The sequence below is a fragment of the Zeugodacus cucurbitae genome, chromosome 6 (genome assembly GCF_028554725.1).
Source record: "Zeugodacus cucurbitae isolate PBARC_wt_2022May chromosome 6, idZeuCucr1.2, whole genome shotgun sequence".
In the NCBI taxonomy this organism is placed as follows: Eukaryota; Metazoa; Arthropoda; class Insecta; order Diptera; family Tephritidae; genus Zeugodacus; species Zeugodacus cucurbitae.
Genome location: NC_071671.1, coordinates 44897576 through 44915393, shown reverse-complemented (window position 1 = coordinate 44915393; position 17818 = coordinate 44897576). Strand labels below are relative to the sequence as shown.

At 36.2% G+C, this 17818-nt stretch overlaps 1 protein-coding gene across 3 annotated transcripts in view; it reads left to right on the top strand.

Annotated features, from left to right (window-relative positions):
* LOC105209837 (ras-specific guanine nucleotide-releasing factor RalGPS1) overlaps positions 1 to 17818 on the top strand; it is a 36673-nt gene that overhangs the window by 13420 nt on the left and 5435 nt on the right. For 2 of the 3 annotated variants that reach the window (XM_011180463.3, XM_054235208.1), the window contains exons 2-6: positions 13154 to 13432; positions 13525 to 14045; positions 14131 to 14455; positions 14776 to 15227; positions 15289 to 15498. In XM_011180463.3, the coding sequence (XP_011178765.1) occupies positions 13373 to 13432; positions 13525 to 14045; positions 14131 to 14455; positions 14776 to 15227; positions 15289 to 15498 (1568 nt within the window). In that variant the 5' untranslated portion in view covers positions 13154 to 13372. Of the gene's footprint in view, positions 1 to 13153; positions 13433 to 13524; positions 14046 to 14130; positions 14456 to 14775; positions 15228 to 15288; positions 15499 to 15981; positions 16093 to 17818 lie in introns of all 3 variants that reach the window. The other variant, XM_029038798.2, reaches the window with a different exon arrangement.

Here is a 17818-nt window from a genome sequence, read left to right as displayed (position 1 = left end):
TGCCAAGGTTACCTAAGTGGCTGGTTGAAGTCAGAATTAAATCTACATGCAAATTATTTTTTTATAACATTCTCTTGATCCCTACCAGTTATTTATTGTTACAAGGATCCAAATTTGTCGTCCAGAACAACAATATATCCGGTTCGCGTGTTATTGATTACTTCATTGATCCAAGTCTCGAAATATTAGCTATAAGTTAACTTAGGTTCTAGAGCTCATTCACTAAAGTATGTTCAAAGGGAGCCAAGAAATAGCAAACACTTACCATGTACATATAGTCGGTCCATATATCGAATTCATCACTGTGTAAAATATTCAGCATATTCCTGCTACTGATTTTGAAGAAAGTCTCGCGAGAACCAGCTCTACTCGAAACGGTAGTGATATAAAAGCTGTTCTCATGCGAGATGTTCATGTTTATCAACAATATGTAGACTTATCTTGTCAAACCTTGGAAAATATATATTCCTCTAAGTCTTTCAACTTAGAATCACAGATACGAATGATCTCGGTTTGATACCAATGAAAATATTCAAAGAATACAGTTCCAAAGCTAAAATTATTATAAAGATATGTCATCTCAAGGGTCATATATTAATAAAGGATTTTACCATGAATCGTGAGTTTTTCGAATAGCTAAACCTTGTCCGTATGATTTTTACTCCTTTGTCAGAAGTGAAAGGTCAAAATAAAGAAAATATTTTGCAAATTACAGAGGGCGCTAGTGAATCATTGGTCCCGATGTAATTAGTAGCGCAAACATAATATTTAATCGAGTCTTATTACTTGGAGCGGGACGAAAACGCTTTGAGTGAATAGTAAATATTTTTTAAGAATAATAAAAAGTTGGCTTATATTATATTTTAAATTATATAATTTACTGTTGTGTAATTAGAACGGTTGTTATATATTGGATTCAGTTCTATGAATAGCACAGAACGGAAGCTTTGGACGTATTGACTTCAGACTGAGGTAAAGTAGCTGCATCCGAGAAATATTGAGAAATCTCGATTTTATTTGAGGTGCATTTCTCTATAATAACGATTGCTTGTTTAGATGCTTGGAAGGAATAGAACCAATCTTCCTTCCGATCTGTTCAATATTAAACATATACGTAACTCAAAGATATCATTCATTAGAGCAAAATATGCGCATTAATTTCAAAGTTATTGTATCATCACAACTTTTGAATTACGTCGGTTGTTCGATTGTCCATTTTGCCGTTAATTTATATTCAAAGTCTAATGTCTATTGGCTCGGTTGGTGGCTGTGGTTGCGTACGTGCAGCGTCAATGCCCCGATCGTCATTAGGACGCGCCATCGCCAGACTACCTGCATATTTACACACACATATACACACTTAATTACATACAGATGTACATTGTATTTCAATATTTTCAGTTTGTTGTCCATTTGTAGATTTTATCTGCCATTTATTGTATTCGTAATGGACTTTACTCATTTGCAAAGCTCGCCAATATTGTGTGCTCATTTATTTGCTTCCTTCCTTCGAATTCGTTTGCATGCAATGTGTGCCAAGACTGTGGTCTTCAAAATGCATTTATAATTTATTACACAATTATTTTGTTTCTAAAAACATTATCTCTAATGAAATTCGCTGCAAATGTGTGTGTGTGTAAAGCTTTGGGGATCGCTTTACTTGACAAAGTATATCTATGTTGTGCAGCAAGGGAAAGGAGGAGATTGCATGGAATATGATTTTCTCGTTCTAATTTCGAAACCTTTGCGAATACTCTGCGGTTATTCTTTTAATTTTAGTTTATAATGAAAGATTTGAATGGCTTTGTCCATACATATAAACCCATTAGGGTGGTCCTTAAAAAAATTGGGTTTCAGACCTCAGTAGGCAATAAATCTTACAAGATCATACGGTTTCTCCGCTCTAGAATGGAAATTATAGATACATGTGTATATTTAATATTCCTTCTAGATTTCAGCACCACCGTCATGCACATATAATTATGCATCATTGTGCATCGTGTCTGGTTTTAAATTTTTGATACTCTATATTCGCCTTAGGTACCCAGTTGGACCTCAATATTTGACATCATACATCACATACATATACACAAATGTCTATACAAGCATCTTCGCAAATTCATTTGTTGGCATCGCGAGAAATCTTAATTGAAAGTAATTAGTTGGGTCGTCTTTTCTGTTTGCCTACCCTCTTCCTTCTCTTGTGTCTGTAAATTTTTTGTCCCAACTTTCGTTTTAATTGGTTGATTTTCTAAACGCTACCCATTTTTGGCTGATGAGTGCATACATCTTGGAAGAGTTTTGTGTGTCACATGGCATCTGCAGCATACTTACAAACATATATAAATAGGCGCTCCCATTAATTTATCAACTTTTATTGCTGGGGACTTCAATGAATTTATGGAATTTTATTGTTCTTTATTTGCCTGCGAAATTTAACTGTTGCGTTCGAAAGTAATTTAAATGCATATATTTTCGAAGACATTTGTTATGTTTCTTTAATTCATAAATAAATTTTGGGGTTCTTGGTATTTGTGATTATTAATTATTTTATCCGACCACAAAAAAAGCATGAAAAAGGAACGTGTTCAAAATGTGAATTGAATAATCACTCGAATTGTAAATAATTTATTTATTTTCTTTTGTTGCCTTGAAACTTTTGAAAAAATAAGTAAACTTAATAAATATAATAACTTCTTAAAAGCGAATCATATGACAGTTCTTCAAGTGTTAGGATATTTATTGATCGTAAAATCCTATCGTAAAAAGACATCAAACAGGTACATATATCAATAGTAAGTATATCGATGATTTACAGAACTATTCCGACAAGCAATCAACGCCATTCACAGAAGAGCTATTAACACCTTCCTGACGTACTTGCAGTCAAATCATCACCAATTGCAAACACCGGGCTCGAGTTGAATATTGTAGTAGATTAAATCCGTACCTATCCAGACTGAACCCCAACATACCCAATATATGTATGTCCTGTGTACAAAGAGTCCCCGCATGAGACTAACCATCTTTTTGGTCCGACCCCGTCGAAACAGCTCGTTTCCTGGGCCTTCCAGGAATATCAGACAATAGTAGTATGATCGTCTATATGCGTGCTGTGTTACCTACAGGTCAATCTATGTTCGTCTAAAGCCATTTCAAGAAACAGCGAAATATAGAATTTTAATAAATTTAGCCTCTTTGGAATGAAAAAACTCCAGAACTTCGGTCTCGAAATTGGTATTTTTTGTCTACAAAACCTGGTTGGGACAACATTTTAATTCATCAATATCTGTTCGATTAAACCTAGATTCGACTTCGGTTTCATAACAAAACATATCGGTTATAAAAGCAGTCAGCTTTCTATAGGCGGTGAAACGGAAGAGAGTCCCACTCAACTTAATTATGATTTCGATTTAGAGCATATCAACGAAATCCTTCACCAAATTCAGCTCGTTTTGCGGAATAACTCATGGACATAACTTCGCCTAACAGCTAGCAAATTCTAATCGTCTTATTTATCATACGTAGATGACTTAGCCATAAAATTATGTGACTTAACACTGCGAAGCGTTGGTTAAAATATAATAAATTCAGATCACAAGAAGTTTCGACACAATTTTTTAATATTTCTCCTCCAAAACATCAAATCATCAATAAAAATTTCGAAATTTTCATATTGCGAACAATGTTTTCATTTCGAGTTTTTAGACCTCTTCAACTCAAATTATTAATTGGTCTATCAAAAAATACCACAATTTCAACACTGTGTCTGAGAATTTATTTACGGCTTTCCGCCCTGCCAAGGCCTCTTTCCTGTGAGTGCTGCTGAAAACACTGAAACGCGTTCCTTTGAAGTTCAACGACTATTAGCGACGACCTACACTCGAAATACTTCGCTGTAAGAGTACGCTATGTGCGCTTGCTTGAGATTATCTGTGAACTTAATTTTCAGCACATTCGCCTAAATAAAAATAGACAATACCTCTGCTTGCAGCACATTTCATTTGCGAGTCCATTTTCGACACTTGCTCTGTGGATATTTCCTGTTTTCGCTCTAAATACGCAATTGAATTGGATTTTCACACACAGCCGCCAACCAAAATTGGTGTAATCAGGAATGTGTTGTCTTGTGAGAGCATTCTGCCCCACAATGAAAACACTGACCCGGTTGCGCTCGTGCCGCTGGGCGCGTGTGCCACTGCACGTAGTTTCGTCCGTATGTGTGGTCTTGACAGTCGTTTCAGCGTCACTGTGGTTTGGTGACTAGCTGCACATGCAGCCATTCGAGCGCATTTACTATTCTTGGCTTTTTATCTCTTTCCTGTCAGCTGTAGCTGGTGTCTTGCCTTGTGGACCATTGTCACTGGATGCTGTTCTATCGTTTTTTATGTTTGTTTATTCTTTTCTTGTTTTGTTTCCTTTTTCCATTTCCATACTGCATTTAGCCAATTAACTGTGCTTTCTTTGTGTTTTCCCTCGGCTATCGCGCTTTTCTTCGTCTGTCTTCTTTGTGATGCATCCTCCTCTTCGATGTATGGTGACGACCTGCAGGCGTCAGGCAATTTTCCAAGTGTACAACAGAGTTTTCACTGACGCCAAGAGGCTGTCAACGCGCTTACTACTTGCTCAACGTGTTTTACTGGTTGTATGTTTTGTTGTTGTAACTGTTTTGTCTGCTAAATTGCGTCCGGGTGGCATCTTTTCACTATCTTTTTAAACGCGGCAAAAAGTGTTTTGCAATAATAATTATTTGTACATTTGCTGAAATAGCTTAAGTCGACTTATCGGTATTTTGATTTTTGGTGAAAAACCAAGTAAAATAAATATCTTTCTTCACTAATTATTCTAAATCATATATCTATCTCTGTTAGTGGCAATATATGATGGACATATGATTTTAATATAGTTTATTACAAAATAGAGCTTTCAATGCCTAGTTAATGTTACACATAATACAAAATATCTCAGCTTTAAGAATTTACTCAAAATATTTCTAATTGCTCACATTAACTTAAGTCAACTTAAGCCTTTTTGAACATACTGCCAAGGCATTCAACGTCAACGTGTTCACTTCTCTGCGGCATTTTCAAGCAAAACTTTACAACAATAATTGCAAAAATGCGTTAAATCGGAAGTGGCAAGTTCACTGCAGGCCACTGTATGTATGTATCTCTTGCGTTTTTCAGCGTTGAAACAGTAAATAAATTGAAAATTTATATTTTACGTCTGCCAAATATGCATTTGGAATTTTCGTGGGCGTAGTTTCTTGTACTTGTCGTCTGTTATTCTTTTCAATCACCTTGAAATTACGTTTCTTTCTCCAACCATACACTCTCCACTTCTGTAGTATACGTATATTGCAACCCTGTCGTGTTTTCTTTTCTAGTTTTTGTAATTTTCTGTTTCGCTTTTCACAGCTGCCGATTGGCGTATTTTGTTTTCCTTGGCGTAACTGTTTGTTTTTATATGGCAGATTGTTTGCTTTTGTAATGGCCTTTGCAGTAGCAATAATTCAATTTAGCTGGTCACACATCATGTGCGTAAGTACATAAATAAATAAATATGTATGTAATATATGCGTACACTTCACTTCACTGGCACTTAACATTCTGAGTTGCATGCTGTGTGCGACTAAGTTTTGTTCTGAACAAGCGACATTTTATTAAATTTTTACCAATTCACGAACATTTTTGACTTATGACAACCATAAGGGATTGCCGAAGTTTATGAACACTTTTTGTTGTCTGTCTCGATAGGGAGGGCTTTTACTTTCATTAGCTAATTAATATTTTTTTCATTGGAATATTGTTGTTTTACTGAACGTGTGAGGATGACCACGAGAGTTAGCAAACGCTGATGCTAGACAAATAGAGCGAAGACTCACTGAAACAGATAATAGAACACCGTAGATGGCTGCGAAAGTTATAAATTCAAATTTCAGCGAATGGACCGCTGGAGACCTCTTCAAAAATTGGTTCTCTAGCCTCCGTTAAACAGAAATACACCTGCTCTATCTAAAATAATAAGGTACATCTAAAAATTTGTAAGGAACACTAAAACGGATCCGTGGAAGACTGGTAAAAAGTTATTTGATTAGCTGATATGAAAAGCAATTGTTTCCAATTCAATCGTAAACAATACTACTGACGTTGCCCGACAGACTACAAAACATGGTGGAGGTATCCTATGGTATGGGTGAGTTTCACTTGGTGGAACATTGACTCATTAGTCAAAATCTCTGAAATTATAAAAAAAATATATTTTACAGTCCAATTTATCAAGAGTTCTTCTTCAGAGGAAGATATCGTTTTCTTAAAGGGTGATTTTTTAAGAGCTTGATAACTTTAAAAAAAAAAAAAACGCATAAAATTTGCAAAATCTCATCGGTTCTTTATTTGAAACGTTAGATTGGTTCATGACATTTACTTTTTGAAGATAATTTCATTTAAATGTTGACCGCGGCTGCGTCTTAGGTGGTCCATTCGGAAAGTCCAATTTTGGGCAACTTTTTCGAGCATTTCGGCCGGAATAGCCCGAATTTCTTCGGAAATGTTGTCTTCCAAAGCTGGAATAGTTGCTGGCTTATTTCTGTAGACTTTAGACTTGACGTAGCCCCACAAAAAATAGTCTAAAGGCGTTAAATCGCATGATCTTGGTGGCCAACTTACGGGTCCATTTCTTGAGATGAATTGTTCTCCGAAGTTTTCCCTCAAAATGGCCATAGAATCGCGAGCTGTGTGGCATGTAGCGCCATCTTGTTGAAACCACATGTCAACCAAGTTCAGTTCTTCCATTTTTGGCAACAAAAAGTTTGTTAGCATCGAACGATAGCGATCGCCATTCACCGTAACGTTGCGTCCAACAGCATCTTTGAAAAAATACGGTCCAATGATTCCACCAGCGTACAAACCACACCAAACAGTGCATTTTTCGGGATGCATGGGCAGTTCTTGAACGGCTTCTGGTTGCTCTTCACCCCAAATGCGGCAATTTTGCTTATTTACGTAGCCATTCAACCAGAAATGAGCCTCATCGCTGAACAAAATTTGTCGATAAAAAAGCGGATTTTCTGCCAACTTTTCTAGGGCCCATTCACTGAAAATTCGACGTTAGCTCGTTAGTAAGTCTATTCATGATGAAATGTCAAAGCATACTGAGCATCTTTCTCTTTGACACCATGTCTGAAATCCCACGTGATCTGTCAAATACTAATGCATGAAAATCCTAACCTCAAAAAAATCACCCGTTATATCGTTAATCGCTGGTTCCTATGCCCAGCATAAAATCCCGTCCTTAAGGATTTGCATACATCTCGTAAAGTCGAGATTGTACAATTAGCGAGCAGTGAAGGTGCTATGGCGCATAGTAAAAATCGAATGAAGAAGCATATCGAGGGAAATAAAAGAAAACTTTGTTGAAGGTAATGATCAAAATGTTATTTTTCACAAAGCTCCAAGTTTGTGGAACCGGTATATTGATCATTGTAGTTTATATGAAACGCTTTTTCGGAAGTCATTTTCCCTAAATCCGTTTGCAAATAAGAAAGTGTTAGTAATGAGATACATCCGAGATCTTCGCTAGAATATCATTAGAGAAAATTACACTTACATCCTCAAAAAATAAGTAGACAAACCTTATTATATAACTGATTGCTGAACAGCTGTCAAAAGTCAGTTAGTTTATTGTATTACACGTCATCCGACATTTCGCTTTCCATTAGCACTGCCATTATTGAATCACTAGTAAAGCATACTTTGCGGCGCTCACACTATGCTTTTGCAATCAATATTTCACGTTCACTGTGTAAAAGAAAACAGCTAACAGTTGACCGAACTGCTCGGTCAACCAAACCAACAAATGACCAATAAGCCACTTAGCCATTGAAGACAACGTGTAATACACATACGTACATATGTATGTATGTAGGTATTTAACTAACAACCAACAACAACAAGTTATTATGCATGTGTAACTGAAACTATGCGCTGGCATGAATCACCATTTGCCGTGGTGGCATGTTTTCAAGTTTCTCTTTTGTTTTTTGCTTTTTTTGTTTTAGTTTGAGACAGCTACCTCACTTTGCGCGCTGGAATTAGACACTAGCGGGGGTTGAGGGTGGTCAGCATTGGCCTGACGTGCAACCACTTTACTCGCCGTTGCGTAACGACGGTCTAGTGCAGATGACGCCTGCCGTCAGCACACCCACCAACAGCTGTATATGCTGTTGTTGTTGTGCTACCACCACCATCACTAAGGTGTCTACTACATCGCTCGTGCCACAATGTGTTTTTTGTTCATTCCGTCTGCTTAGACAGTTTTGTTTCTATTTTCTTCTTCTTGCTTTTGGTTGCTGAGCCGCAACAGCTAGTTTATAATTCTCGGGTTTATTTCAGTCAGGTTGCATTTCCTCAATTTGGTTGTAAATACATTTATATACATATATACATATTTTTTTCCTCATATTTATGTTTATAGCGCTCGATTTGTTTTTATTGTAGCGCGACGCTTGGCTGACAATGTGCTTTTTGCGCGCCGTAACTATATGTTTGTGCAACAAAACGCGATCAAGCAGCCCACATGACGCACAGTGGGACAATTCGATATATCAGAGGATATGATATTCGATATGAAGGTGTAAACCTCCACGGCTGACGACTGACTCTCTCTAGACAACTTTGACTGTCCTTTGTGGCACACAAATACTCCTAAGCATCAATAGACCTTCACCATTCGACAAAGGGCTAGGATTCTAGTACTTGGACATAGGTCTTAAGTCGAACAAAATCGAAGATCTCATACTGAATACAAATTTTAACGACGAAAACATTGCCAAAGTTATATGTTGTTATTGTAAGGTATTAGAGAGAGAAGTTTATTAAAGGTTCTTGACTCATTTTACCAATGGATTCCTACCTCAACCGCCTAAATTGTTTTAAAAGAATGCTTATGTATAAGAATTCGTAAAAATTCACAAAACTAAAGTCGTCCTCAGTGAGTTTTGACTACCGATTGTTGATCCTTTCGAATAAATATAACTAAAATGTGGAGTCCGAGCTAGACAGTGGCCATGAGTCGAATACGTTGTAATGAAAATTAAAAGTGCATTGAACGTTGGTATAAGCGTTGGTTCCAAAAGTTTGTCTCGCTTTAAAGAAAATATATTTTCTATCCAAATTCGATAAAACCTGACTTCGACACCATTATTGTCAAACGATTCGACTTTTGCTTTAAAATAGGTCAAATTCTCACTAATTCATTTCAGACATAATTTTTTTGAGGTCTGAGAACAAGAATGAGTCGTTGAAGGGGAGGTCTAGAGAAGAACAACACTATTTTACAGTTATCCAAAATTTATTAATTCTACCCCTGTGCCCCTGAAAATACCGATATGAACTTTTCTGCCTCCCTGGTACTTGTGTAGAGTTAACACAAACTTTGTTTTGAAATTTTTCCAAAAACACAACTGTGCACACCTTAGTCCGCTAGTTAGTCAGTTAACCAACCAAACAGCCGAGCCCAGCGCACACCGCTGACAAAAGTGCTTGGTAAACAAGTAATCAAACAGTCTGTGTTGGTTTTTACGTGTCTTCTACAAACCAATTTGAAATAAAATTCATATGTATAATAAATTGTATAGTATATTTTCAACGCTTCCTTAAAATAAAAGAATTAACGAAATATCGAAAAGGTAAACAAATATTATTGTAATTTTCTTCGAAATTTTTGTGTAACAATTGTTGTTGTATTTGTAAGTTTACATTGACCGTTATTGTTCGTCGATTTGGCCACTTTTAATGGCTCAGGCCAATAGCTCCGTAAATTTACTCATAACTTAATGTGGAATACACACATATTTACACAGTTTAATTTTATGTTTGCTATTTCCCTGCATATGGTCATTCGCGTGCCGGAAATCGTGTATAATATTGGTGGGCCTGTAAAACAGAAAAAACAAGTGGTCAATTGTACCTTCTATGGTACATGCTGCAGCTATGGATATAGATCGATGTATATACATATGTATGTACATATTCAGTATTGTAAATATTTATTAAAAATGTAATAACAAATTAATATTGTAAAGAAGGCGCGTTTTTTATTGTCGCACGTGTCGTGGGAGCGGCCGCCAAATATTTACCTGCTATCATTTTAATCTATTTTATTGTATGGGAACGTTTTGTATACATAATAGCTAATAGTTTTAGTGAGTTTATTGACCCATACAAATACTCACACACATTTAAGGAAATTTTTTTAAACTTAGTCAGCACCAAGAAATGAGAGCAAGACCCAGTTTCTGGGGAGTTTTCGTTTAGTTGTCCCGTCGCAAACTTATTAATCTTAGTTTCGAATTTATTCTACAATAAAATACATTCCTTCAAGAGTATGTACTTATAAAATAAGGATTTATATACTATATGGTATTTGAAAGTAATCAACAGATATACATATGTTAAGATCTCCCCATCTCTCAACAAAGCGACCCTTTCGAGAAGGAAAAGGCACCTATCATACCTTATTTTGATATTGTCATCGTGTCTTCAAATCTGTGCTAAATTCAGACCGTTAAATTTAATTGTTAGTAGAATATAATATATATATATATATACATATATGCTTGTTGAGCAAGTCTGAGGGATTGTTACCACCGAGACACACATATTTGTTGATTAGGTATACAAGTGTCTTTTCATCAGAATTTAATTGTAAGGCTGTGTCTAATCTGGCTAGTTCATCGCTTCACAGTTTCCTGAAAAGCTAGTATATCTTGGAACCCATTGCAGCTTCATCGTGAAATAGGCAGCTAATCCCATTAGTTTAAGGCATTATTTCATTATCTTCGATGAGGCTTTAAGTTACTTTAGTGATTTCACAGCGGATTGGCTGTATCTAAATACAAATATATTTAATATATTTTTTATTGTCTGCACCCTTTTTACGAGAATGCTTTCTTTGGGTTGCAGTAATCTCCGCTTGAAAAGACACAACCTCCCACTGGTTTATCTAATCTGAATTCGTTCCTATATGTACTTGGCGCTCTGTTTTTGTCCACTTCGCCTCAATCCCATTCCTCTCTAGTAGGGAAGGCAATATGGTGTGGCGATTTAGATTTAATGCTGACGGATTATGAAAATCCGTAATTTTAGGTATAAAAGGGAAATTAGAATGCTCCTTTTTGTAATGCTGACTAGTAGGAAAGATTCCCTAGGTCAGTCTATGTGCCGCCTTCGCTACCATTGCTTGCAAAAAAGAACATAACTTAACATAATTTGACTTAATTTATTTTAATTTAACATACTTAACCTCATTTTACTGAATTTAATTTCAACATAACCTTATCAATCACCACAATTACTAGGAAAACAAAAGCCTTTCATTTCATTAAAAAAACTTTCATTATTCCAATAAAGTTCTTTGTTTCAAATCATCACTATTTTAAGTCAATTACACAAATTTGCTTTGTTCTTAATTTACTTAGTACTTTCCATAAATAGCACTGACAAAATCGCAACAAAACTTCACTTTGTAATATTTTATTTAAATACATGCAGACATTGACACTATATCATATTTACGGAAAATCATGAATTGAGCTTATCACTCAAAACCACCGCTCATTTACATGTGCACATACATACATACATACAATGCATAGCTTATGTTTACTATGTGCATATAAATGTAAGCTTTGTCCAATATACTCGTAAGCATATGTAAATAGTGAACATTGTACTCCTTTTAAGTTGTGTTAAATTGTACACACAAAAACAACAAGCATAACATTTATTTGTGCTTCCGTTGAAAGCGGTCTGTTTGTTGTTTCATACGTCGTCGTCGGAGTCAGAATTTATTATCGCCTTTGAATGACGCTGACTGGCTGATTGGCCGGCTTGTGAGTCGTTAAATATTCGCACTTGCTCAGCCCAGCTGCAATGAACGCTTAAGGAAAACGCCGAAGTATGAGCATAAATTACAAAAAATGCGAATAAATGCAAATATGCCGCATAAATATCGGCAATGGACCAAACGAGTAAACTTTTTAAAAGCGAAAAAAAAATCACATGAAAAAAAGATTAAAAAACAAAGAATTTCATAAATATTTCATAAATATATTGATTTTTTTTTTAAATTCCTGTTTTATTACAATATTGTTTTTATCAATATTTCAATTGCATTTATTTCATTTAACTTTCATCATTTTATTAGTCACTTAAAATAGGTCATCATTTGGCAGCCAACATTTTGTCCATGGTTTTAAAATTTACTGAGTTGCACCACGGTCCTTCCAGCTGCAGTCGCTTAAGAAGACCATCGCTCTGCATTCATTAGCGAGCTGAATGGTAGGCGCACCTTGGGCGAATCCATCGGAGTGACTGGTAATTGACATAAGCTGACTTAAGAACCTTCTAATAGAGTCCAAGCGCCTTGTCGAACCATGAGGTTCTTGGCGATTCGTCAGGAGTATTTGGGTGTCACAAAGGACACTCGAAGCTGTCTAAGTGAGACTCTCTGTAGTTGCGGAGATCTACCTACCCCTTGACCCCTAATCTAAGTTAGACCTCAACTACGCCTACATTTCATTTAATGCAATTTCAATGCTAGCAGCTTCTTTGACTTTCCAGAATATGACTCAAGCACTAATAAAGATATGGAAACAAAACATAAATGAGCTGGTCAAAATTGTTCGAAGTCGGTCAAAATCTTTTCCAATTTAACAAATCTGGTCCCACCTTTTGACTTTATATATTATATATCGGCTGGGTCCAATAGAATTAGTGTGATATTAGTCCAATCATCTAAAGAAAAGTATGTGTGATTGTTCCTCACAAAAAATATTAATATAATACCAGATTAAAACGCAATCGATGTTTCCATCCATCACTTTAGGATTTCATTTGAAAATTTTCATTAAATTTTTGCCAGAAATCTCGAAATATTTCACAATCTTTTCTATTGTGAATGTATTTAATATTTGGTTTCATTCCAACTTAACTCTTCGTTACTTATTTTAATATAATTCATTAAATTTTTTAAATATAATATTTTAATAATTTCCTTATTTTTTTCTAAACTGTGTACCACTCTTTCAATGTAAAAAGCCTCTGTTACTGCCCATAACTAACTTTAATTTCATTTTTTGCACTCTTTACAGATATCACTTTACGCCTGAGTGACTTCATTGTACATGTGATTTCATCAGACACAAAGGGACCGACGCCTTCCTTAAAGTGTAAAACTCAGCGTCACACAACAAAGTGTGCATTTACAACAACGAATTATATCGCCTTTACGGCGCATAGCGTTTGTGTGACTGACAACTCATTGCAGTACGGAGCCTCCGCATGCATTTCCCCACACCCTCACACATGCCATGATGCGTTACTCGGAAATCTCCAGAGAATTATCGGCAGATAGTTTGCGTTACGTTGAAGTGAGTAGTAAACGTTATGTGATATTTTATAGATTTTCGCACTTGTTTTTGTAAAAATATCTACCTATACAAATTTAACTGTATCCTTGCAGCTGGGCGAGGAGTATCTCTATAAGAATTTACGTGAAGACTCGCCTCGCAGCGACACTCATTCCAATGGTAGCAACGGTTGCATGGCGCCACCCACGTACACTACCAACAATCATCACCAACACCTTACACAACACGAACAAGAGCAACAGCAGCAACAACAACAAGCATTAAATTTACAACAATCACATCGGCAGCAACAACAACAGCAGCATCACCGCGTCGACTTCGCTAATTCGATGAACAATTGCGGCCAACAACACACAGCCGGTTTACGCAATTCCAAACGTTATTCGTGTGGGCGTAACGGTAGTCATGATGGCGCCGCCACCATTTCCTACATGCGTCCACGCAAGGATAGCACACGCTCCACGCAGAGTTGTCAATTCGATGCGGAACAGTTGTCGCAAGCCATCGCCAGCAAGACAATGCATGTGAAGAGTAATCGTCGCAAAAATTCCATTGGCTGCCTGAATTCGTTAAGCTCATCGCCGGGTTCGCCGGGTTGCTACTACTGCGTTGGGTAAGTGGCGCTATGCAATTTAATATACTCGCACACATGTGTCATTTGTCATCTTCTAACTTTATATCACTATTCTGTCCCGCAGCACCGCACCGCCGCCCGGCAAGAGTCAGAGTCTGCCCGCACGCTCGTCCATGAATAATTTAGATGCGGTCATTTTGAATGCTCTACGCGTGCCCGCCGATGAGTTGGCCAATCAGATTACCCTCTTGGATTTTCCCATCTTCGCTGCCATACAACCGGACGAGCTGACCAGTTGCGCTTGGACGAAGAAGGACAAACACGTCGTCACACCGAACATTGTTGCATTTACGAAACGTTTCAATCACACCAGCTTTTGGACGGTGCAGGAGATATTGAGCGGTGAACAGCCGAAGCAACGTGCCGAAATACTGACACACTTCATTAAGGTGAAGGGAATTTTAAATTTATTTATTTATTAAAGGTTAAAAAGAAATTAGTGGGGTTAATTAATTATTTAAATTCCAAAATTTAGTTTAAGGTTATGTGGACATATATGAGATTAAATGGAGGGCTTATAAGCATATATATACACTATACAGGTTTCTTTAAATTTTTTGAGAGTTTTTGAATTCCTTTAAGAGAAGATAAATACATCGTCGTCGCCACATATTACATATTATTAACAACAAGAATAATTATTATTTATTTATTTAGTAATATTTAACTCACTTTAATACCATTCTACAAAACTTTCTGCTTTTAACAGGTGTCCAAAAAACTGCACGAACTCAACAACCTACATTCGCTGTTCGCCATCATTTCCGCCATGCAAAGTGCCAGCATTTTCCGTTTGAAAAAGACTTGGTCCTGCCTCTCCAAGAAGGATCGGCAAGCATTTGAACGATTGTCCGATATATTCAGCGATCAAAATAATTGGGAGAACTTACGTGCCTATTTGGAAAGTTTACGTCTACCATGTATACCCTATTTGGGTTTATTTCTAACCGATCTAATCTATATTGATTTGGCGCATCCGCATAAGGGTGGACTCGAACCCGAGCAACGGCGTAATAAGATGAATAATATATTGCGTGTTATTGCCAATTACCAGCAATCGGACTACACGCATATAATGCCACTTGAAGCAACACAGAAGTATTTGACTTCGATACGCTATATTGAGGAGTTGCAGAATATCTTCGAAGAGGATCAATACAAGTGCGTTGATGTATAATATATATTTTAATTTATTATAAATAATTATTTTATCTACTTGCAGAAAATCCTTGAAATTGGAGCCCGCCTCACCGTCCGGTCCTAGTTCATCGTCTTGCAGCTCCAAAGAGTCCTTCAATATAGACGCCATTACACCGGCACTGGCTTGCCTGAATCTCTCACCCGCCAAAACGATCGGTTCCATGCGCATCGCCAACAGCAGCGGCACCAAATTCATACCCGGCCATCGAAAATGCCGCAGTCTGGGCACCAAGTAAGTTCTAAGTGTCATACCAAGTGACTCAGTAGCGTCGCTCGCCTTGTCATATTAATTGGCTATATGAAATAAACAATTGCTAAACTAACATTTGCATTTACAAATTAAAAGTACTTTGTATTTGTATTTGTATTTACATATATAACACTTGTAATTTTACAATTTGTGTTTTTTTTTTGTATTTCTTTGAAATGCCTTCTCACTAACATCTGTCACCTGCAACGCAAACGACACACCCATCATGCAATCTTTCTTTCTTTCTCTCTCTGTATCTGTCTACTTTACTAACTCACCATATCATGCAATTGGATGTACATACAAACATACATCACATAAAATGTCGCGTGCGTCTGCGAAAAACAATAACATGCGAACGAAATTCTACAACGATTGTGTGCCTGCCAAAATACGAAAAAAAAACAAATTTTTGCTTTAATTATTTATTATTATTTTGTGTGACATTGTCATGTGTGTTGGCAGATTTCGTAGCACAAGTTTGCCGCGAAATTTCTATCACAAATGTCAGTGCTCGATTCTGATGATCGCACCCGGTATTGGCACCATTTCGAATAAGCGTTGTAGATGCAGTCGGTGAGTTGCTCAAATTGATACATAACATTGTTCGTATTCCAAATTACAATACCATTTTGCTTTTAAGAGCTCTAATTTCATTTTTACATAATTAATTAATTCATTTTGGTTGCCTATTATTTTGCTGCAATTTTTTTTGTTGCTTACATATTTGCTTCTTTTGCAAAGCCTTGAAATATTGACTTGCTGCTCTTGGTTATTTTATATATATTGTGTTGTATATTAAGTTAGATTTAAATTTAAATAAATATTAATTTTGTTTATGTCTGGCCTAGATTTTATCCCATACTCTTTTATTCCAAGAACTGTTAAATCGTCAGCATTCCAAACAATTATTTTCGAATTAGATTAAAAAAACATAAACATTCGAGTCCTCTTCAAACTGAACTGGGGTGTTGAATTAGGGAAAAATCAATTAGTATTTTTTAGACCAGTTTAATTATTATTGTGAAATTATTTACTTAAATCTCATTTGGAGCAGGTTTAGAATTAGTTATCCGTTTTCTGGTCCAAAATAACTTGAACAAAATTTAGGGTAGTTCAAGTCCAAAAACATTTTTCGTACTTCGAAACCGAATATTATGATTTTGGAAGCTAACTTCAAAAAATGGAGAATACACTAGAATATATATCCATTTTTGGGTTTTTAGTAACTATGTGCTGTAATTAATAATATATTTTTAAAAACTCTTTTTCGAACTTCGAAACCAAATATTTCAATTTTGGAGGATAACCTCGGAGAATACCCTGTTTATACTCTCGCAACTAAAGTTGCTAAGAGAGTATTATAGTTTTGTTCACATAACGGTTGTTTGTAAGTCATCAAACGAAACGAATTAGATATAGGGTTATAAATATCAAAATGATCAAGATGACGAGACGAGTCGAAATCCAAATGTCTGTTTGTCCGTCCGTGCAACGGATAACTTGAGGAAAGATTGAGATATCTTGACGAAATTTGGTACACATGTTCCTTGGCAACGTGAGAGGGTTGCTTTCGAAGATAAAGTGTCATAACTAAGCCATAAATGAAGTTATAAAAGTAAAATTTGGTACAAAGGATCGCCCTACTAAGGGCCATACTTGGATGCATTTTTTTGGGTAACTATATAAACCAAACCATGAAAACACACACACACCATGAAAATAGTTGAAATCGGATAATAACCACAACGTCGTCCCTTACAAAGGTTAGGTTGAAAATTACTAAAAGTGCGTACACTCAGATTTTTTTACAAAATGGAAAATGGGCGTGGCATCGCCCACTTATGGGTCAAAAACCATATCCTAGGTACTACTCGACCGATTTCAGTGATATTTGGCATATAATATTTTCTTGAAAAATGGATGATCTCGGTTCACAACCACGATAACTTCCCATATAACTCAATTTTGAATTCCTTCCGATTCCTTCACTTTATAATATGTACATAAGGAACTAATGAAGATAGCGGCATAAAACTTTACACAAATACTGTATATGATCTGTGGCATCACAAATTGTCGAAATCGGGCTTTAACTTTTCAAGCCCCAGGATATCGAACATGAAGAACTGAGTTCATAAGGGTAATTTTTCACCGAAAATATCGGTAAATCTCTCAGAGAATTTAATTCATAGGAAATCTTTTTCTTCTTGTGTCTCTGTACCAGAAATGGTTAAAATCGGGTCATAACTTCCCTCGCTATCATATACCAAATTATAGGATTTTCAAAAATACTTTGGGC